At 38.9% G+C, this 23,259-nt stretch overlaps 1 protein-coding gene across 2 annotated transcripts in view; it reads left to right on the top strand.

The window, feature by feature from the left end:
* The window catches only part of SLC9A9 (solute carrier family 9 member A9), a 178,552-nt gene that overhangs the window by 22,568 nt on the left and 132,725 nt on the right, over positions 1 to 23,259 (top strand). For both annotated transcript variants that reach the window (XM_032119758.1, XM_032119757.1), the window contains exon 5: positions 15,584 to 15,699. In XM_032119758.1, coding sequence (XP_031975649.1) covers positions 15,584 to 15,699 — 116 coding nt within the window. The remainder of the gene's footprint in view (positions 1 to 15,583; positions 15,700 to 23,259) is intronic.

Below are 23,259 nucleotides of genomic sequence, written 5' to 3'. Positions count from 1 at the left end.
CCTGCCCTGTGCTACACCATTTGCAGCACAACCATGACTATCTGAAAAGCATCCTTTTGCCGTCATCATTCAGATGGCTCAAAAATTCAGGTATCACGAAGGGAGAACAGCCTCAGAGAAGCTGGCACCAGCGAGCTCTGCCGGAGCCAGAAGCCTTATCGATGGTTGAGTATCCCGGGATACTCATACGGAAATGTCCTAATCCCCTTTTGGCACCTTTCCAAAACACCCTCAGCTATGGCCAAAGGATCATTTGTGTCTGATGCTCCATCAGACCGATGCTTCTGATTTCGTTCAGACTCTGAATGGTCCCATCCTGCTGTTGATCGCACTTTAACACGCAGCACGCGTGGCTGGGGCTGTACAGTTTTAACTCCTTCCGCTCTCAGACCCGAGCCGTCGGCTTTGCTTCCCACGCGCCAGAGAGGGGAGAAAAAACTCATCCTGACTACTTTTAAAACACAAACAAACGACGAGAGAAGGAGCAGGCACAGCGTTTCTCAGCAGCGCCCGGTGCCGCAGCGAGCAGAGGCGGAACAGCGGGCACGGAATCCCCGCAGTGCCCGCAGCAGGCACCGGGCGGCGCCCGCGCTCCGCCCGCAGCCGAAGGCGCAGCCCGGGCGGCGCGGACGGGAAGCGTGCCCGGCGGAAAGCCGCGTTTCCGCCCGCCGCAACCAAAACTTCATGTCAAGCCCGTGGTTTCTAGTCAGGGCTTCTCTAGGCTGGTCCTGGGGACACCAGGACACATGGGGTGGGGGGACTAGTCTGGGGGATCCAGATCCAGGATATGCTCCAGTTCCAAATCAGGAGGAGCCAGCGCCAGCTCTCTTGTTTATCCTGTGACAGAGCAGTTTCCAAAGTCTGGAGCAGCCAGGAGTCGCACTTCTCTCTTCTCAGACTTTGAGCACGGGTTGTACTGGGTTTACTACAAGTTACTAAATAAGCCTCATCCTTTACATGTCACTCTTCAAACACTGATCTACCCAGGGGTTCTGAATAACACAGTAAATGAAACAATTCTGATGAACCATCATTAGAAAACTAGGGATGTCTTGGGGATACAAGGGAGAGTCTCTTAGCTAACATTATTGTCCAGTCTGCAAAAATATCAGTGTTAATAATCAGTATGATTTTTAAAAGTTTTCATATAGTTTTCTAAGTAGGGACTTAGTTACTGGAGCTGTGGCACAGTGATTTAAGGACATCACTAACAAAGTTACACAATTTGTGGGAACACTTTGAAGAATGGAAGTGACTCAGAAGCCTGCAGGAGTTGTTACAATGCCCTCCTAGTAAAAAGGAATAGACTGCAAAACCCATTACAGTTGCAACCTCTCACTGGCAAATTGCAGCCTCATTAGTAATCTTGGCAACATGACGGGGGTTTTACATTACTGATCCTCTTGTTAGCCCCTCAAGTGTGCCACTGAAGCGCTCTTTCGGGAGCAGTTTGTGGAAGTGAATGTTGTAAATATACTGCCTTTATAGGCAAACAGACACTCTCTGTCTTTGGGGCCATCAAACTGGTGCATTCACAAACTCGCAACTCACTTAAAAATAAATGGGAAGAGAAGGTGGTAGTAGTAGTTAAACCTGCCAAAAATTAGGATCTAATGATAATTGTAAGCACATAAATTTTGTAGTATTTTCCCAGTGAGCCAAGACACATACAGTAACATAAAGTAGCTTCTTTTCCCCACAAAACTGTCTCTTTAGTGGTGTGGATGTTCTAGATAACTTATAATTCTATATGCAAGGATGACGTACATACATACATATATATATACACACATATATAAGTATATTTTTTGTTACTTGTAAAACAGAATTATCTATCAACAGCATAGTGACTGACTTAAATGCACTAACATTACTGTAGAGCAATAGCAGTTGTTCTCAGGCAGGCAGGAGGAGGTCCTGTTCAGGTGCTCCACTAAGACAAATTTATATAATTAGGAATCCGTCTGTCACAAGCATCCCCAAGCACTGCCTCGATGTCCCTCACACCACAGTCCGGCTGACAGCATGTGGTGATGCATGTAGTCAAGAAACATCATTATCTCTCCACTGTGCCACAGTTTTTGTCATAGATTCTTTAAACCAGTCTGTTCTTCCATTAAGCTGACCTGGGAGCTGCGGAGCATCCAAGCAGACTCCTTCCACTTCAGTAGAGCACTGGTAGGAGTTTAATACATTTCCCAATAATTGCCCACAAATGCTCCATGAAGGACAAACAGTTCCACAAAGCTTCTCAGATAATATTCTCCCTGATTACAGAGTCTCCGGAGGGCTTTTCTGCCAAGGAGAAAAAAATGCCCCACCTTGAGGTTAGCTTGTCATGGGCTGTAAACAAGGTGTCTGCAGCCATACTGTTCAAAAATTTTCTCCTCTGTGTTCTTCCTCTGTTCATTACTGGCCCCTGTGTGGCTTCTGCTTTGAAAGAATTAATTATTCAAGCTGCCTACATACGACTTTTCAACAACCAGCCCCATTGTGTTACAAGGACAAAAACGTTCCACAACAGCCAGGACAGATGGCTGAAGCCTGGCAACACATTTCAGAGCAGTGCCACACCTCTGTGTTATCAAACCTGGGTTTATTTGCAAACCTCCTTATCTTTGATATTTTAATTATAGTGCTACTCTTGGGGATACTCTTGTTGCACAAAAACATCATATTGAATTTTTTTTTAGGGCCTCATTATGACAAAAAAACTGGGAAACATGATCCAGATGCAAACTAAAAACTGAACAATCCAAAGAATACAAACTATGTAATTTAATAAAGATCTTGTTTAAGGACTTATTATTTATCTTTTTCTAGCTTTTTAACATGTTGGGGATAGAAACACTGCTATATTATTCAGCAAATATCCCTGCTGGAATACTTTCTTCTTGCCACAGTGATACTATGTAAGCCGTGCTATCTCAAGGGAATGTGTAACACTGCAGTGCCAAGATGCTGTGCTGAGGTATATGTGCCTTCATACTTCCTTTCCTGCAGGGTTTTCTGCCTCTAAAAAGATGTCTGAGTTGCTTTCTCACACTTCTTTGATCTGTTTGATCATTATAGTCTAACCCATTCTTAATTTCCTCTTGCTGGCCCGTTTTGAAAGCCTCATGTATGATTTCCAGTTGACAAAATTGCCATTGGGATGCCCTTGCTTTCCCTTTAGCGTTGATCATCATCACTCACGAACAGATGCTGGGGAGGCAGATGATCTTTCAAATGTAGCAAGGAAGACTAGGAGGAGAATGCCTGGAGGCAGATGCAAGTACTCAGAAGGGTGTAGTCACACACAGTGGCGTTAGCTTGCTTCGGGGAGGGAGGGGAGCGAGAGCTGAACATCAAAGTGCAATGGAAATGTAAAATCCTTAGTGCTGTGATTCCTCCTTTCATCTGTGCTTTTTCTCCTGGCAAGGTGTTGCAGGCAGTTCTGCTTTCTATGCCACCGAATAGACTCAAGCTTCAGTGAATGTAAATGGAGCCCCTGGACCAGTTTTTTATCCTTCAGAAGTTCTAACACTCTCTGAAATTAATTTGAGATTGGATATTTTCAATCAGCAAAAGCAGCTACAAACAGTTGTTCTAGGACAAACAAGGCACAGGTATTCTTCAGGCTCAAGCTGCAACAAGATGGGGAACAGCAGGAAAATTGGGAATAATCCATCCTAGGGGACACTTTAGGCTGGTTCAAGCCGTACTCTGCGGGGTGGTGACAGACTGGCATCTGGGACTGAAGCTTTGGTGCAGGATCCTGCCTATCCATGGATGCCGTGTCTCACCCCAAATAGAAGGTGGCAAATACAGGCTCACTGTGCTGGGGGCTTCCCCCAGCCTGGGTTCCACAGCCAGGCCAGGATCCCACAGGCACTGCCCACCCTGGGGCTCCCTCAGCCTGCGTGTGGAATCCAGATGTGTCCCCTGACCTCTGGTTCTGGTGCTGTTGCTCGGCTGCAGCCAGCTCTGCTGTGCTCACTCAGGTACCAGAGCAAACATCAGCATCCTTGTCCCCTTGTTCAGCCTAAGTGAGTGGTGCCTCCAGTTTGGGGATGTGAGTAAATCTGTAACATCTCTGTCAGTGCTCCCAGAGAACAGTGATTTTGTACACAAGAGATTGCCGTGAAAAAAAAAAAGGCTGTGTGTATTAAAAACCCCTAAGACATAATATGAAAAGTATAATACAAAGTTAACACAGCAAGAATTCTGAACTGAAGGAAGGAGAGATTTTAAGACCAATTGTTAAAGTTTTGTCAAGAAATTCCAGAAATATTTACTAACTTAATTACCTGGAGCTATACCAACAGGCAGCCTAAAACAATGCTTACTTATTTCTGAAGCACTCTTAAGTTTTGTGAATAGTCACAATTTTTTTTCCATCTGTGAAGGCCTGGCCTGATTTAAGGACTTCTCTAATTTGACATGAGCAGTATCTGATGAACTGAGGTTCAACCTACAGAAAAAAACTGCTGCTGGCAACCATTTTGAGTAATCATTTGTCCATATGAGATTAAAGGGGAAAAAAAATATTTCTGCAACTTACAGCTTACAGTGAGATCTAAATAGACACTCTGTTAAACTGTTCTTGTGTCAGGCTGACCCTGCTGACCCACCAAAGCTCTGTCCCTGCCCTCCTCAGCTGGACAGGGGAGAGAAAATACAGTGAAAAGCTCTTGGGTCGAGATAAGGGCGGGGAGAGATCACTCACCAGTGACTTTCATGGGCAAAAGAGACACAGCTTGAGGAAATTAGTTTAACTTATTACCAATCAAATCAGAATAGGATACTGAGAAATAAATACAAATCTTAAAAAAATCCCTTCTCTTTTTCCCCAGCTTAACCAGTCACACGTTCACTCCCTCCTCCCTATGGCTGCACAGGGGGACAGGGAATGGGGGTGGTGGTCAGTTCATCACACCTTGTCTCTGCTGCTCCTTCCCCCTCGGGGGAGGATTCCTCAGACTCTTCCCCTGCTCCAGCACAGGCTTCCCATGGGGTCACAGCCTCCTTCAGGCACATCTACCTGCTCTGCCATGGGGTCTTCCAGGGACTGCAGGTGGATCTCTGCTCCCCCATGAACTTCCATGGGCTGCAGGGGCACAGCTGCCTCACTGTGGGCTGCAGGGGAATCTCAGCTCCAGCGCCTGGAGCATCTCCTGCCCCTCTTTCCTTGACCCTGCTGTCTGCAGGGCTGTTTCTCTCACATATCCTCACTCCTGTCTCCATCTGTGCAGGTTTTATGCCCCTACTGAAATAGCTCATCCCAGAGATGCTGCCACCGCTGCCAATGGGCTCAGCCTCGGCCAGCAGCAGGTCTGTCTCAAGAGCCTATTGGCATTGGCTCCATCAGACACAGGAGAAGCTTCCAGCAGCTTCTCACACCCCTTTAAGCCACCCCTTTAGCCCCCTTCACTACCAAAACCCCACCACCAAACCCAATAGAGTGTTAAACGAATTTGGCTACAGCTGCTCTATAAAATCAATCCCAAAAGTGACTGTAGCTCATAGTAAGAATGCTTAGTGATGTTGGTGTCCTCCCAATGAGGGAATGTACTTCAGTCTTGCTCATTTAAGAATATAATCTTTCTCTGATCTTTGAAGTGATGAAATGAAGACGTAGATCATGGAGGCACAGAAATTAGACCAGTAAAAGGGCTATTAGACTGTCGAGCTCATTATTCCACCCCTAAAAGGCTACTTTGCAGTTCATTCTTGGGTGTTTTGTCCAGTACACCTAAAAACCTGGAAGCATGGGAAGAATGAAGGAGCAATTCTAGCGTGCAGAAATGTCAGTCCTTTTCTCTCTGCTTTGATCCAGCTATAGGATGAAGCAAAGCAGTAATTGCTGCCATTATAGAGAACAAATCTATTTGCATTTCCAAAGTGCTTCAGCTCTAGCTGTGAATGCCTAATCAGTCCTATTGCTGGAAAAATATTTTCCAGCCTCTTGTCAAATCTATGTCTGATTGCAGTGCATTACTGCAAAGCCACTTCACCCATGTCCTTGCCCACATCACTAGAGGGCTGTGTGAGAATTTCTGAAGCCAGCGCTGGTGTGTAGGAAACAATACAGCAGCGTCTGTCAGTGTTCAGTAACTGAGCCTCTAACAGAACCCTGCCCAGCATAACAAGCAAAGGTGTTTGTGTTTCTAGAATGGTAAACCCCTAAATAACGGGCGTGTAAAGATCCCCTTACGCACTTTTGTAGGAATAGTAACATTTACCCCAACGTCCATGCAAGCCTTAGCCATGATAATTACATTGCATTTTCCTCACCCAGACTTCCCCAGCAGTTTTGGCTGTAGGCTGTTTCTCATTCCCTGTTCTGCATGCTTTATCAGAGTGATAAGCACTATCGAGCTACTGCTACATCCTGATGCAAACGTAGCTGCACAGTGTGACACATATTTGGATATTTACCCTGAATCCCAATGAGTTGCACCTGCTTTTCTACTAATCAGTAGTTTTGTTCTACCTTCACAAACCCTGAAAGTTTAAGGACAGTTTAAGCTTAGTATGCAGTTCTCAGGACTGATATAGCTGCTCTGTTTCAATCACTCAGCACAGAAGTGTTTCTATTTAATTTGATATGCACGTGAGTCAGACAAAAATCATTTGTCCCATGATGGTTTTACATACACATTTAAGAATTTTATCTCCTGTAATCCACTGTCACTATGTTAGAGCTGTTCCAAAGTCAAAATAATTTATATAAATATCTCAATCTTTTCTCATCAAAACTATTCATTTTTCATGTATTTACAAAGTAAATTTTCCATGAGAAAGCAGCCAGCACCTCACAACTGCATTTCCATTTCATGAATTTAATTATTCTTTTGCCTCACCCAGGAAACATTTAAGGCAATTTTCCACTTAATCATTTCAACTAAAAGCTACAGCAGTAGCTTTGGGTTTAAAGACTGTCAAATCTCATCCTGTGGAATGGGAAACTTCGTTAAACAAGACACAACAATCATGAAAGACCCTGTAATGGGAACAGCATGTCCTGTAACTGGGCATGTGCACTTGTTAGTTAGAGAAGTGACCTCCCTGAGATGCACCAAATCAGTCTGTCCTAGAGATGGTACTTTCACAAACTGTTCAGGAATGCTGTGGGAAAACTTTCTTTTATACACCCAACTTATGCCTGTGTAAGTCTCCTTATCAGATCCCAGTGCTAGAAAAATAAAATACATTTACTTAGAAGGTCGTTCTGCCTTCAGGGGAAAGGAAATGAAAACCTAGACAGGGAGTGAAGCAGATCTTGACACATCTGTATATTTATGCTAGAGGTTCCATCATATATCCTACAGGATCCTATAGGTTTATATCCTAAACCCCAGAAGGAATAAGAAATAACTTCCACCTACTGCCTTCTGCTAGCAATAGCTAACCAAATTTTTTGACAATTCCTAAGCTTAAATGGGATCTGTCCTTGGCTGTTGTCAGTGAGAAGCATGAATACAGGATAAAGCCACAGAACATACGTGTGCTGCTGTGTGGGTGGGCTTTGTGCAGTGTGAACTATAGTAAAAGAAGGGAAAAAAAGAATTCTACATGGGGCTTTTTACATGGTTAAAGCCTGTGAGGATCCCCCTTGTATGTCCAGATCTGACAGAAAGCAGCTTGCACTCTGAATATCTAGAACTCAGTAGCAGGGACAGGATGTTGTCATTGGCATTGTCATTCACTACCTTGAACTTGTCCAGTTGCTTGGAACATACCTAAAAGCAGAGGATTAGGGAATGACTTCTCTTGTCCACCCCTCACACTCTCCACAAACAGCAATTGCCTAACATTCCACGTGTTTGGTTATTAGGAGTCTTTGCCCCAAGGTATTTACTGTGAAAATGCTGCACCTCTTGAGGCTGAAGGTAGGTATTTTTGGCAACAAATGTGGCAGAAATTTTTGGGACCTTTTAGGCCAGTCACTGCCATAAAGCCTGAGGCTGCCTAAGCAGCAGGGACTGGAATATAGAAACATAGAAGCATAAGTTGTCGTACTTCCATCTTGTTGCCCAAATTCACTCTTCCCCCATTAACAGTGCTGCACAGGTCTTTGCCATAGACGTTTTGAGGCATCAGCGAGGAGAAAGTCAAATCTTCTGCACATCATTCTTATTATCATAATTAGCCATAATTAAAGAACAGATACATACTTGATGCACTTTGATATAAAAATAACAAAACTACAATGAAGAAATGGCTGTGTACTATGGAGAAGAAGCAACACCACTGTGTGAAGGAGCTGACTGAAGTATTTGTGTTCTACTGGCACTGAATCTGTGGGATCCAGGAGCATAGTCTGGTGGGGAAGATGCAGCTCCCACAAGACAGCAGACTCCTCCTCTATAGGACAATGATACTTGTCAAACTCATTATTACAGCTTCAGAAGCCACAAACATATTAAATCAGAGGGTTTTAAAATAAAAATACAGTAGCACAATAGGGGGCTTCTCAGGGACCCTGCTGCTATATTTAATGTTTTAAAAACCATTTCTATCTAGCACACCAGTTAAGGATAACTGTATAAGCAGGGGATAACCTGCTTGCCAGAAGTTAAATGTTTCAAAGCTCATGTCCTTCTGATTCATTCTGAATCATATCACCACAAATACTTTCACCCTGAGAAGTTATTTCTTGGCTTGGAAGGTTCCTATTTCTGAAAGACAGTAGTTTCATGTCACTTTAGGCCTATCTGCATGCCTGTCCATCAGTTAATTTTTACTTCTTTTCCAACAAAAACCCCAATGAGCATCATTGCACATTAATGCTCTTAATCCCTAGAAACAGGAGCTAGCCTGGACATAAGAAATTTTATCACTCTCCTCCATCTTTGTTCATTGGAGGAAGGATTCTGTTTAAAAGCAAACCCAAACTTAAAATGTTTGTTAAAGTTTGGATATGTTTCTTTTCCTGTCTATACACTTAGAGGAATTCTCACACTTCCAGAGGTCTAAATTTTGGATTTCAATTACTAAGGCACAAGACTGATCCATATCCCGAGAGGTAACCACACCCTAGTTTAGAAATGTGGAAGTTTGGTATTTTAAAGCTGGTTGATATTCTAAAGTGCCCCTTCTTTCTAAGGGAGACTGAACCAAACCCAGGTAAGTACCTGGAAACTCTCAAGCCTTGGCAATATCCCTGTCTATCCTAAACACAATTAACTTTTTCATCAAACAATACATTTTACATTTGAAAACTGCACTAACTTAAATATCTATTGAGGGTACCTGGCAATCTTCATTTATAGTGCAGGTATGAATTCCTCTTTTCGTTGTTCTTGAGCTATTTGTACCACTCTTTGACTGAGCTAATCCAATAAAAATGTTAAACTGTTTCAAACATGTTTCTTTATAGTTCATTTCATGCCCTATTTTACAGCAGGTTATTCCCTAATCTCATTTACATTATTCTGAAATCACAAACTGATCATAATTACCTTTTAATGATAATACAAGTTCATTTAAAGGGAACATCAGGTGCTCCAGTGAAAACCTACTGTGGCAGTTCCTTGCAAATGAGATCATGAGGTTTATGTATTTTGATATGAAATACTAAATGAAAAGATTTTCTTGTTTTCTATGTTAAATTAAATATTTACTTGGTATTTTCAAATGTGGGGCAAAAGTGTTGTTGTTTCAGAATCTTTGGAGGAGTTCATTCTGAAATTTAGAGAATAGCTGAATTATTCATTAATTAGTTCAGCATGAATAATAACCAGAAGCATGAGTCTCTCTTCAACATAGATTGATAGCAGGTTAGGATCCAGCAATGTTTCTATACTTGGAGAGGGAATTAAAATCATTATTGGCTCTAATTCCCTTGACTCAAAATACTTTTCTTCTGAATTTCTGCTGAATCAGACTTGTTTTTTTCCTTTAATCACTCAGATCTGAGAGGTTTGAGGACTTTCCACAGACAGGTCTTTTATACTAACATTCTTGACTGTCCTGGAAACTATTTCTGAAAGTAGGATTTTTCTGTCATATGGAGTTCTGAAGAAAACTCATAGAGAAGTTTTTTTGACACACGGAACGTTCTTGAGGTTGAAAAGAAAAAATTATCCTCATATATCCCTCTGTCAATATAATAATAAGGTGATACACAGTGATATTAAATGCTGGCACATTTGAACCTTCAAAGGTGAAGAAAAGAGATACAAAGTTTTGTTCTGGGTCCATAGCTAATCTGTCACACTTAATGCTATCAGATGTGGCTAAAGCCATGGATTTAGCAGAGTCTTTAATATTAAAGTCAGACATTTATATTGATAATGGGATAGGATTAGGGGTCTCAACTTTTCAGAATACAAAGCATCCACTCAGCTGAGAACTAGAGACAAACTTCTCGTATTGGAGGCAATTTTACGAGCTGCAACAGCTCATAATGTCTAAATATTTAGACAAGACTAAATTTTTCAGAATACTGACTTCTTGTAGGTAAAGAAAGAACCTTGCAGGTTAAGATTGCTAGAATTATGATAATCATTGAAGTATTTCATTGGTGAAGTGAATTCATTGCTGACTGACTGAATGAGCCAATTAACCAGTGAACCCAATTTACCCGACCCCTGACTGACTCTGTGTGTTAGTTCAGGATGAGACAACAGTTGTGTAATCTGAGAACTCTGAGTTATTGACATTTAATTACATTGGTTTTAACTCCTGTAGATAATACAATCACTGTCTTATTTTCTCTCTGTAAACGGGGTATTTTCAGTCCTTTTTTTTCATAATGAAAGTCCCTTGGTGTCACTAATATTTTCCTTAGAATTCCACCATCTTCTGCAAAACAGTGATTTTGGAATTTCTAAAATAATTTTCATTATTGTATCTGAAAAATCTTATGTTTGATTTCTCTAGATTTATTTTTACTGTCATGAGGATGTGTGTCTCAAAATATGTGTGTAAGACTGTCAGTAATTCATTATCTCTTTGAGGTTCTCTCAATTTTTAACACTGAGTAAAATAAATCTTGAGGTAATGTTTAAATTTGAGTAGTGCAATAAAATATTAAGTGGCACTATGATTTGGACACAGTACAGTTGACTTTTTTTCATGGCTCATTTACCCAAGTAATTATTACATTTTACTCAGCACTCAAAGATCAAGTGCAGGTTTTTCATTGCAGAGGTTCCTGTTGTTAGGTATATGATGTGTAATGGCTCTAATTTAAGTGGAGATCAGGGATCCTGAAGCTGTGTTATACTCATTAGAGAAATATTAAAAATACATTAAATTATCTGGGGCAGTTGTGAGTGGTGGTGAATAGATTTGTATGTCTGTGATGCAAACTGTTGTAAAACTCTAATACAGTAAGACCTCTTTGAAAGTCAGTCAGAAAAAAGAGATAAGAGATTTAAAAAAAAAATCCAAACCATGAAATACCATTTATTGACAGATTCCAGCAAAGATTGGTGACCTCAACTAACTTTTCATCTCATCTATGTTCACACCTTACCCCCTTTTATTCACTCCTTACTTTTGCTACACTGTTAGTATTTACCAGCAAAATCTACAATTGTGTCTTGAAATTTTGAACCTGGGCAAAATGGATTTTTTGCATTTTAAAGGAAAGCATCTCTATATTTCAATAGATATTTCCCATGGTTGAATGTACTACAGAGGACTATATTCTTTACTTTCATGAGGAAAAATCCATAGGAGATATTTTTAATTAAGCAAAGGCTCAGACACTGAGGCCTTCTGCATAGTCTCGTTCAAGCCAGTCCTAAAGCATCAAACACAAATATTGTTGGTCTTCCCTTAAATGAAACAACAGGGAATGACAGCCCTGCAATTTTGAAGCCTCTCTCAGATTTCTTCACTTTTTCAATTACCAGTTGCCCCCAAATTGACTGATATAGAAACCTGGGCTGCATTTTTTATTTACTTTCAATACCTGTTTGTTTGATTGAACACCTCTGAACAGCCTTCACTTTCCCAAACCTCCAGTAGCACAGGACTGTCTGAGGAGCCAAGCTACCTACAGAGCCATGGTTACTAAAACGCAGCCTTTCTTTCCCTGTCTCTGAGGTGCAGAGTGTGTTTCTCTCCATTTAGTCTTCCCATCCCAGCTTCTGATGTAAGAAGCAAACAGAAGATGATCTGTGACTAATAAAATCTCGATGGAAGATCTTTTGCACTGCCCATTGGGAAAAGCCCAGCAAAGGCCCTTTGCACCTCCCCAGAGCACAGCAGGGCTCACTGGAGCTGTTTGTCAGATCTGGTGATGCTAAAGCTTTGTGAGAGCTAAAGCTGTGCAGTTCTAATGCTCAGCTGTTGGAGAGTCACTGTGCCCAGGTAACAGAGGATGCAGTGAATTTGTAAAGTCAGGTTCTTTTCTGATCTCTGTTATTTCTATAGCCAGAGGGGTTTTCTTCTTGTGTGATTTATACAGAATAACTTTAGGTAATGCTACTATTGCTTTATTGTTATCTAACACACTTCAGTGAGGTTTTCTCCTGCTTTGATTAGTAAGAAAATGATTTTTTGGAGAAATGCCCAAGATTGTACCCGTTCTAGTGACAAAACTAATTTAAAAGATGACTAAAAGAAGGAAGTAGTAGCACATAGAGCAATTTGAAATAACGGATCACTACAGCCAGAACATTTGATGTGAAGAATTCTATTGTATGGAAAAAGTTATGGAAATATATTGGTACGGTAGAAATAGAAAAATCAAAATAAAGGAATGAGTTTTTAATTTTCATCTCTACTATTTTTTTCAGCATATATTTTAAATTCTGACAAGTGACTTCTTTATTTCTATTATGGTATCAGTCAATCACTGTTATTTCATATACAAGCAAGAATAAAATAATCTACTTTTCCTATTGTTGGCTTATTAATATCATTATTCCTTGTGAAAAAGAAGAAATGTGAAGGAAGAAATTTTTTTCACCTTTTACTTGTATGATTACAATCTGGAGCTATGTTCAACTGGCTTCAAGCTACAAGATAATCATGTCTAGATAGGGTAAGATTCTTTAGGGAGTTAGACTATGAGATAAAAAATTCTCTGCAGCCTAGAAAACATATTTGGCAAGAAAGACTTAAATTACAAGTATTTTCTATGCTACACAGCATAACTGCACAAACACTTTAAATCTGGAATTATGCTTTTAAAACCTTTAACACAATAAAGACCCATAGTGAGATTCAGCAGTGATAATGCAATGAATAACAAAGCTGAAGAAAATACAACTGCAGATAAAATCATCAGGCAGATGGGGCTGTCTGTGTTGAGGATACAGGGCATGTGTGTGTGCACTGTGTATCTTCACTTGGCAGGTTCTGTTACATTCTCTTTATGTCCCCTACAGCTTTAATTTAAGAGTAGAGTCTTTTAGAACTGGTAGCTTTTCCCAGTTTAGTTAGCATGAGAGCATGCAGTTACTTTTCAAAGCAGTATCCTATAAACCAACCTGGCAATATATATTTATTGCCATAATTTTTTCAGTTTGCTCTATTGCAGAGGGATGGGTGCTGTGATGCCAGGTCCTGCAAGCTGAAGATGTGGCTGGGATTTTTAGGAGACAAAGATCAGCACAGATTTCTTACCTGACTACACTATGGGGGCACATTTTTACCACAAGAGATTTGAAGGATTTATTTTGATTTGTATTTGTCTCATCTCACATGTACCTAAGGTACCTTATGCACTGTCACCTTGTCCCCCTTTCTGCACTGTTCATGCATATACAGCCGCTCTCAACAGGTCTTTTGGACACCCCTGCTGTCTCACATTCCCAGGAGTGCTGGTCTCAGGCTGGTTTTTACCAGGCGCCTTTAGGACTTTGGGAGTATGGTTGCCTTTTGCTGTATGATTACGTGTCAGGTGTGCTGCTTACTACGTGTAACATGGCCTTTCTCAGCCACCCATAGGACTAAAACTCTTGCCAGGCATTCAGCCTTCCTGTCTTGAAGACTCTGGTAACTTTTCCCTTCCCAGTGTTTGTGACTACTTAAAATGCTTCTGTCCTTTGCACCTTTCCTGCAGCCTCCCTGTTCTGCATCAGACATACCCCACTTTCTCCACTCTAAAACTACAAATTCTCTCTCTTCTACTAGCATTATGCTGAAGAGAGGTTTTGCTATTTAGAGCTTTCTGACAAGCTTCCTAAAAACCCCCAAAGCAATTTCACTGTCTCTTTTCAGATCCCTTAAAACCAGATGCTGCTAAAGGAAACTCCTGCAAAAAAATAAGCCTCTGTTGAGCTGCATCTAAAGCTCTTCCTGAGTATTTAGAAAGTTTTGTGTGTAGTAATTACTCTGTAAAAGCCTTAGGAGATGGCTCTCCTTTTTCCCCTCTACATGTAAACAGCAGCTAGTTCAAGAATGTCCGAGAAGCTTTCCTAGAGAGCAGCTTTATAAACAAACTCACTGGAACCTGCCAGCAGTACACAGACAGCCAGTGTGCTTTCCAAACTCCTTTCCTCAATGCATAGCAGAACTGTGGTAGTAAAAGAAATGGACCCTTTACAAATGGAGACCCTTCCCCCCCCACCTTTTTGACACCAACAAGCTTCAAAATTCAGCCCAGCTTCAAAAATATAAAGACAACCCAATGTTCAGAATAATTAAAACCTTGAAGAGTTTTTGTTCTGGTTCTTCAGTGTCTGTTATTTACTTTTGTTAGTTTTGTCAGTTTAAAGAGGTTTTTTGTATTGTTGTGCTGAGATTTTGTGTGGTTTACTTGCCAGTTCATACTGGAAATTACCGTAGTTAAAAGTTCAGTTTCCCAGAAGATTCTTACTTCAGCAAGTCAAATATTTATTTGGTGTCTCTTCTACTGTGTAATGACAGCATTCTATGTAGCATTTTTTAGAGATGAGGTACTTTGTAAGTGCCAGACTTGCATAATCTAGAAAATTCTGAATTCTCATGTATTTCATTACATTACTGTTTTTCTCTTTTCCTGCTGAAGTGGTAAAATACTTGCTCTAGCTTGATGAGCTCCTCCCCAGATTTAAAAAAAAAAGAACTTTGGGTGTAGAAAATGTCAGGTCTCCTGCAGCAAAGCTAATCTCAGTCTTATTCTTCTGTTTTCTTACTTTATTAATGTTCCAAATCTATGACTTTGTTGCCTCCCTGTCACTGTGAGTTGTTAAATATACCCATTTAGAGACCTTATGTGGAACTTTGAGTGCTGCTAACATTTAAAAGCTGATAGAACAAAATAATTCATTTAGAAATACAGAGCAACCCACAGAGCTGATAGTAGAACTGCCTTTGTTTAAATGTTCTACATTAGACAAATTAGTCTTAATAATGTCTCCTTAAGCTTACCTTATCTTTCCTTTTGAAAAATAAACAGCCCAAACCATTGTTCTCTGCTAACAGCAGATGGCAATTACTTAAAAAACCTTTGATTTGGAATTTTCTCTGACATTTTATACAATATTTGACAGTTGAACAGGAAATGGAATTTCTGTATTATACCTGTTTATGTTCAGTATTCATGTTGTACATTCACTGAAAGAAGCTGAAGAGAATAAGAACCTGTTTAATACTGTAAATTAAACATAAGTATTAAATACGCTGTCTGATGCCAGTCTTATCTTTGCCCTGACAGGTTGATAATGTACGGCTTTGTGAAGGCCATGGTACACATAGGCCAATTAAAGCAATGGGAATTCCACTTCACTGACTGTTTATTTTTTGGATCGCTGATGTCTGCCACAGATCCAGGTAACCATTTCAAATGAGTTACTTTTTCACTTCTTTCAGAAGAGTAAATAAGAATTTTATATGCCATAGAAATGTTCAAAATCTCTGCTCTTGGTTTTTTCTTTCCTTATCTGTTAAATATCTGATATTCTGATAATCATAAATCAAATCAGCTCCAGAGGACCCTTGTGGGTTTTTAATAATTGGTTTTTCCTAGATTTAGCTCACAAATTTTATAATTGAGGTTGCTGAAAAGATTTGGAATATGTTCTCCAATCTTCAGGACACCACCTGTTGATTGCTGATATGAGAGCTGCTGTAAGCTGGAGCCTCACAGATAATAACTACAACCTCACATCCACGTGTGACCTAACCCAGTTTAAAGATATGGGGAATGGAGCATTCAGATTTGGCCATATAAATACTGTTTATAAGGTATCAGTGACAATTTGAGCAAAGTGTTCATGATAAATACAACTCTAAAAAACCAGATACCAAGAAATTGGCTCAAATTTGCAGATGTGAGATTTAAAGCCTAAAGTTACAGTAAATGGCAAAGTCTGGGAAGCAGACTCAGTCAATTTTGGAATCACAGAATTACAGAATCATTTAGATTTGGAGGGATGTCTGGAGGTCTTCTAGTCCAATCTCCTAATTAAAACAGGCTAATCTCAAACTTGGTCTAGGTTTCATAGGTTTGTCCAGGTTTTGTTATGTTGAAAATGTTAATAAGAGTACTCAGATATTAAAAGGAAAGTATTGCTATTTGCAACTGTGGGAATACAGTAAAGGAGAAGGCGAACAGAAGATTTTTTTTTATATGTTATCTACTAAGACAAAGTACAAAAATTGTGCAAGGGTACATTGGAATTTTGCAAAAATTTCAGTTGAGCTGTTAAAGGAAATGGAACAGAAAACATTTTGTGATGCATGTGAGATGCTGCATTAGTGTTAAAAAACTACCCTAGAGAAGCTTGTTCAAGAAAATTAGGAATAAAGCTTTCAAATTTCTCGCTTTTAAAAGAAATGAGAAAAAGCAATATTGTTCTACAAACTTTTTACAGTCTTTAAATGAACTCTCAGTATCTAACAAAAGATTTTGGGCTTGTGATTTATCATTCTGATGGTTTAAAAGTACGGTCTAAAACAATTTATTTCCACAAAACCAGTTGTTGCAAGATTACTGTAAAAGCTGCATCAAATTGCTATTCTCAAATTAATCCAAGCATCCAATATGCTGCCACTTCTCAGATCACCCAGCTACATTAATAAGATTCAGCACATGATTGGAGCCTATCCTCAGAGCAAGAGAAAAACACAGAAGTTGGAAGCACAAGGAAAACCTAGGAAAATACTCTTACGGAATAAAAGCATCCTTTCAATTTCCAAGTATATTTCTTGATAGTGGTAAGAATAGGCCTTTGCAGCTGGCTTAGTTTCTTTTCCTGTTTTCCAGACTATTTAGTTTCACAAATGTTGACTTATGACGAGTAATGTGTAAGTGCACTGATTTTGATTATAAGAGTATTATAAGGGTATTAAATCACCACTGATTAATCTGGAACAATCACGAGAAAGGAAAAAAACCCAACAAAATAAACAAAACAGAAGCACCTCTTGCACTGTAGGAATAAGCTACAAGGATTACTTTTCCCAGAGTTTTAAACAGGCTTAAAAAGCTAAAGCTGCAGGTGGGAAAACTATTTTTAGTGTGACAAACTGTCATTGATTAATATTGTTTCTAATTACTCGTCTGCTTATATAGTGTCTCTGCACGTCCAATAGCTTTTAATGTTCAGTCTTGCTCCCTCTGCTATCAATTCACAATATTATAAGCTGTTTCATGTGTTCACTAATCTTATCCATAAATTTCAACCCTTCAAAGACTTAAGAGAATTTTGAATTAAGTTTTTCATTAATTAAATTGTTGACACTGCTGAAAATATTTCATTGTGTTGTAGGATTTGCTAGTGAATTATAATCTCAAGTATGTAAAGAGCTCACTGGCATTCCAAAATCAGTTAAAATATGGCACCCTAGAGGACTGATACATATCAGGGCATAAAATAATCAGTATAAAGATTTTATCTGTGATATCTAGGGTTCATTTTGGGGTTTTTAAAGAAATCTTTAGTAAAATGTTGTTAGTGTTATCAACAATAAATTAGTCTTAAGATGAAATAAATTCCTGTCAGATTTGCTACATGATTTTTCATTTAATTCTTCACTGTGTAGGATTATAAAATCATTTCAAAAAGAGATTTAATTTCCCTTGGCTGTGGAAAGCAATTAAGTCTCAAAAGATGCTAAAAACTGATCTGTTGACTTGACAGAAGTTGGTTTGATTGAGCTCCTTATTTGAATTAGTAAAGATGACTGGTAGATGTTTACGTGTTAAATAAAGACTTTTACTGTCAGGGCAGTAAACAAACATATACCTGCTAAATTTTTCTAGTATTATTAAGAAGATGGAAATAATGTCATAGCACTCTGCAGGTTTTAGTTCTGAAGGTTATCTGAAGATTTTTTATCTAGATAATTTTGCATAAAAATAATTCAGAAGAATTGTTCTTATATGTTTTGTGTTCTCTTACATAAAAAACTAGCACTTGAGCTAAGATTAAGAAATTAATTTATGATTGGATATACTTGGGACTGTGTTTTGCATTATAGGCTGTGATCCTTAAATATCAACCGTACTTTCTGATGCCTCAAAAAACTTTCATGTCTCTAGAGAGGAAAGTTAGAAACTTCAGGGACAAAATAAGGTTACTCTCAACCAAATAATTCGTCTTACAGAGAATGTCTCCTTCAAATTATTTATCATTTCCAGTAGAGAAAGTTTCTCATTTTAAGACTTCAGGTGAAAGGTTAAATTTTAAGAAACAGAATTTTAAAATTCCCAAATTATCCCTTGGTTATTCTTGGTTTAAAACATGAGACCAGTATTTACATTTTTCTTTATTCTGATCAATAGGTATCATTTATCACATCATCAAGGAAATCATATCTTCTTATTGTTTCATCTGCATAAAACAGCACAGATTTCCCTGTTTCACTGTTGAATGGTTTCCTTGTGTTAGTATTAGGTTTTGATTTGTAATGTACCCTGACTCTGGGAGTGTTTTGGTGTGAGCCCTTCAAAGGGGACAGAGAAGTTCCTCCCTATGTTCTCATGCGTGTGTCACGCCTCAAGAGCAGCAGAGTGAGTGAGGAAAAGGTGCTGGTGTGGAGCCCCCAGATCTCAGTCCCTGCCCATCAGAGACCTGCAAAGTGAAACTGCAGATAAGGGAATTGTGGCCCAGCTGTCCCCTGTGATTGACAGGCAGCCGCAGCAACGAGCCTGGGTTCAGGGTGCCTGTGGCTGTAATGGAAAAATGAACAGAACAGACCTGGCACAGGGATGTAACGATCAGACCTCTGCCCCAGCCACCAAAAACACGGGAACCGTACAATTCTGACAGTCTCCAAGGCTGCTATTATTAACATGTTTGGGGCAACGACCTTCCCATCCAAAGACATTTCACATACCTTTAGCCCTTCCTTCTTTTTCTTTTTTTTTTCCTAATTTTTGACATTTCAAGTATAGAAAACCGATTTACCTTCACAGGGCTTGCTGAAGCACAGCTATTTCTGAGCTATGTGAACTCCCTTACCTTTGGTCACATTGACAATCACAAGGCTCTTCCCTATTTGAAGTTACTATGGTTACAGCTGAACTGGAGCTGTGGGTTGCACTGCTCTTGTTATTGATAAAATTGGATATTTATCAGAATGAGCAGTTTCTTTTTCTCATAAAATCAAAGGATTTTGCATTAGGAATCATAATGTATAAATACAAGATAATGCATTTCAAATACTGGTTATGTAAGACCATTTATAAATGTGTTTTTAATTAAAATATGTGTCTGCTTTCTTCTTATTCACCACTGAAATAATCTGTGAGTGCTGTGACTTATTAATAGGGAAAGTCTATAATTCAAATTGAAATATTTATTTTTAGATAAAGTCAATAGGAAATAAAAGATTAATTTTATTTTCTTCCCATTTGATACTGCCCTCCTAAAACAATTTAGGCCCATGAGCTATGAAAGATATTAATAGTTCTAGTCAGAAGACTAAGGTACAATAATACCAGTACTTTATTTATTAATTATTTTATTAATTTATTTTTTGAGTTTCCTCATTCTTTTAAAAGTAACAGCAAAGTAGCATTGAATACAGTTAGCATGGGGATTGTTGTAGTTTGATGATATTTCAGTTATATATACTTTTTACAGGGATCTATAACAAGCCAGTTTGTTTCTACATTTGCCAAAAGATACCATTCACAAACCAGCTCCACAGACACTTCTAATGACTTGGGTACAACTGAAATCATGTTGGGCTTAGCATGTGACAGATGTTACCTCAGTGCATGAAGTCAAGGAAGAAGTGAATCAGACTTCTGTTGGCATAAATACTGTGAAAATCTTAGATGCCTCACTATTTCCTGCTTCCCATCACCGAATTTTTAACTGAAGTTCACAGCCCTTTCTGAGTGAGCAGCTCTGGTACATTTTATTTCTATCTGTGTCCGATTTCTACTGCCACAGAAGGTGTAAGTGCTCCCCCAAAGACCTGTCCTTCCAGCCAGTTCTTTACCTATCTCTATTTCTGTCCTCATATGCTTGCATTGAAATAAGAGATGCTGTGTACTTTAATGAGAAGTAGTTTGGTCTTTTTATAATACATATTGTATCTAATGAATATACAAGTATTTGAGTAGTTACCACACACAAAGCAGGCCCTACTTACTGTTCCTCAGCAGTGCCTCCAGAAAGCCAGAGGCCGAGCTGACTGCAGTGCAGCATCTACGGTCCTTACTTAAATATCAAAGTTCTCACAGACTAGGTATGTTTCTGTGGTATAGAATTATTTTTAAATTATTTCCCTTGAGTTTTAAAGTCATCCATTAGACAAAACACGATGTGACTTCGTTGGACATGACTGTTCCTAGAGCATTATTCTATCAAGAGGTAACTTAAATTAACTTTCTTCCATAGCAGAGTATCACATCCCTTTTAATGTGTCCATTCTGACCTATGCCCAGCGATTCTCATAATTAATGAAGGCAAATGTGATCATGGGGAAATGACTAGAAACTGGTGGTGAAAACAAGGTGAAAATGTTTCCTTGAGCTCTTAAAACACAGTGGATGTGCTAAAGATCCTGCAGTTCTCTGTTCTTATGCAGATTCTATTCATCATTTTCATTAATGAATTGGCTAGCGCAACAGAGGGTGTTTCTTTATTGTACAATATTCTGCTGAAAGGAGATTGCAAACACTTTGAAAGACACGATCAGAACTCAATATGATTCCTGTAATGATTTAAAATAGACAAGAATAAATGCTACACTTAAAGCATCTTCATAGATAGCAGATAAGTGAGCATTCACTTCTGAAAACAATTTCAAGTTTACAACATATGAAAATGAGTCAAAAGTACCAATACATAACAAAAAAAAAAGGAAAACGATTTATTAACATGTTCTACACCATTTTTTTCATTCTATTTCCTGACAGCTAGTGTCAACTACATTACTGGGATCTGATTTTAGGCACTGTATTTCAGGAAAGATATGAGCTGATTAGAGGGCAAGAAAACACTAAATGGAGGAGATTGAAAGAAGTGAGTCATTTTAGGGAGGAGATGTCTGAAATGAGTCTTTGAATAGATAAAATGCTGCTGGAAAGAAAATCGGAATAAATATGACAAATTATTCGTCTCTCATTAGGCTAGGAATGGAAATTACAGACTTGAAGAGCAGGAGGGGAGATTTGGGTTAGACATGATTCAGGAGTAACTGCATTTATAAATTGTATGAATACTGAAGAGAGAGTTAGACTCCCTTGGGATTTGTGGAACCAGCATCATTTCAGTTCTTTAAAAACAAATCAAAGAAATATCTGTCAGCAGTGGAAGATCCAATAACCTCCCCTGGAAATGGGGAAAAATTTGAAATGGAAGATACTTTCTGAGAATTGGGTGAACTGAGGAGTTTCTCCCAAAAGAGGCAACTGATGCATTACTGTGTTGCTTGCTTTATTATTTTGCTTTCATTTGAAAATATTTTAAGTCATATTTTTGAGGTAGAGTTGGAAGAGAAAGCAAGAAGAGAAAGTTGTTTACCTAGGAGGCAAGAGGAAGGAGAGGAATGTTTAGGCATCTGTCTAATTGGCTTGGCCTGCTACCCACACACCCCAGCAGTACATTGGACTTTGATTACTGTTTTCTTTTTCTTCTATCATTATCACAGGGACTATTAATGAAAGCCCAAACTAATTAGCTAATAAGCAAAAGCTGAAAGTGGCAAATAGGTTTAGAAAACAAGTCTGTTTTTATGCCAATGACATTAGAGAGCAGGAGACTAAACTGAGTCCACATTTAGCATATTAAGTCAGCATTGCTAATCAGGCAAAAAACATGAATATAGATGTTGGTGAACCAAGAAAATATCTTTTGTCAATAAAGCTTCTGCCTACACCTTTGAGCTATTCTGGGGAAAGAGCTCTTTTCCTAGTTTAAATTATAACTGCAGTGGGAGTAGATGGGTGAGGTTACCAGGATGGTTAAATATAACTAGCTACTTTAAATATAGCTATATCAGCAAATGTTCAGCTACACACATCTCCTAAATTGTCATCTGTAGAATAACACTTCCAAAATTCTTCAGAGATAACACATCAACAGAGATCACTTTGACATAAAATCTCACAGGAGAACTGAGAATCTATTTTGGGTTTATAAACTGATTTTGAGATTACATAGATATTTAAGTACCATTTAGAAAATCTTAGCAGTAACACTTTCAAAGTTCCAAGAAATGTTATTAAGAGAAAGCATAATCAGCTGGTCATGCTTTTGTGTGAATTATCAGCAGTCATGTGAATGTAAAAGTATATAATTTTCATTTCTAAAATGTCAGATGTGAACATGACATCCCAGAGACACTCCTAGTCTTTGGGATTCCTGGGCTATGAGGACTGAGTCAATTGGACAATTATGTACTAGAATGAGTACCAGTGAAGCAGTGAGTTGCCATGTAACTTTTTACCAGACAAGTAATTGGGGGTCTTTACATTAAATTCTGCTTGAAAAGAGAAAGCTCTGCTTTGTCCATGCAAAGAGAAAATAATAAGAATAATAAGAATTAGAATAATACACACACAGAACAGAGACAGCCTTCTTCAGCTGGAGATTATGAAGTGCAAGATAGACCACAGGAAGGACTGTGATCCCCTGTCCGCAGGGAAGGAAACTGAGGCACAAAACAGATAAGGCCTAAGGACTTAATTACCTGAATATGAACCAAATGTCTAAATGCTCCTGGGGATGTGTATCTAAATGATTTGCTCACTTTCAATTTAAATTCAACACACTCTATTTTTTTTCTATTTCACTGGTAAACTGAAAATCAAATATAGGATTTGACTCAGGGAGAAGGAAGGAACTTAAACTACTGATATGCTGAAGGAACCTTAGAATGGGTTACAGGTGTCAGATATCCTGGTCTGTGTCAGAGGCTCCATGGCTACCC

This window comes from Corvus moneduloides, chromosome 10 (assembly GCF_009650955.1).
Source record: "Corvus moneduloides isolate bCorMon1 chromosome 10, bCorMon1.pri, whole genome shotgun sequence".
Taxonomy (NCBI): domain Eukaryota; kingdom Metazoa; phylum Chordata; class Aves; order Passeriformes; family Corvidae; genus Corvus; species Corvus moneduloides.
This window is presented reverse-complemented; position numbering and strand designations above follow the sequence as displayed.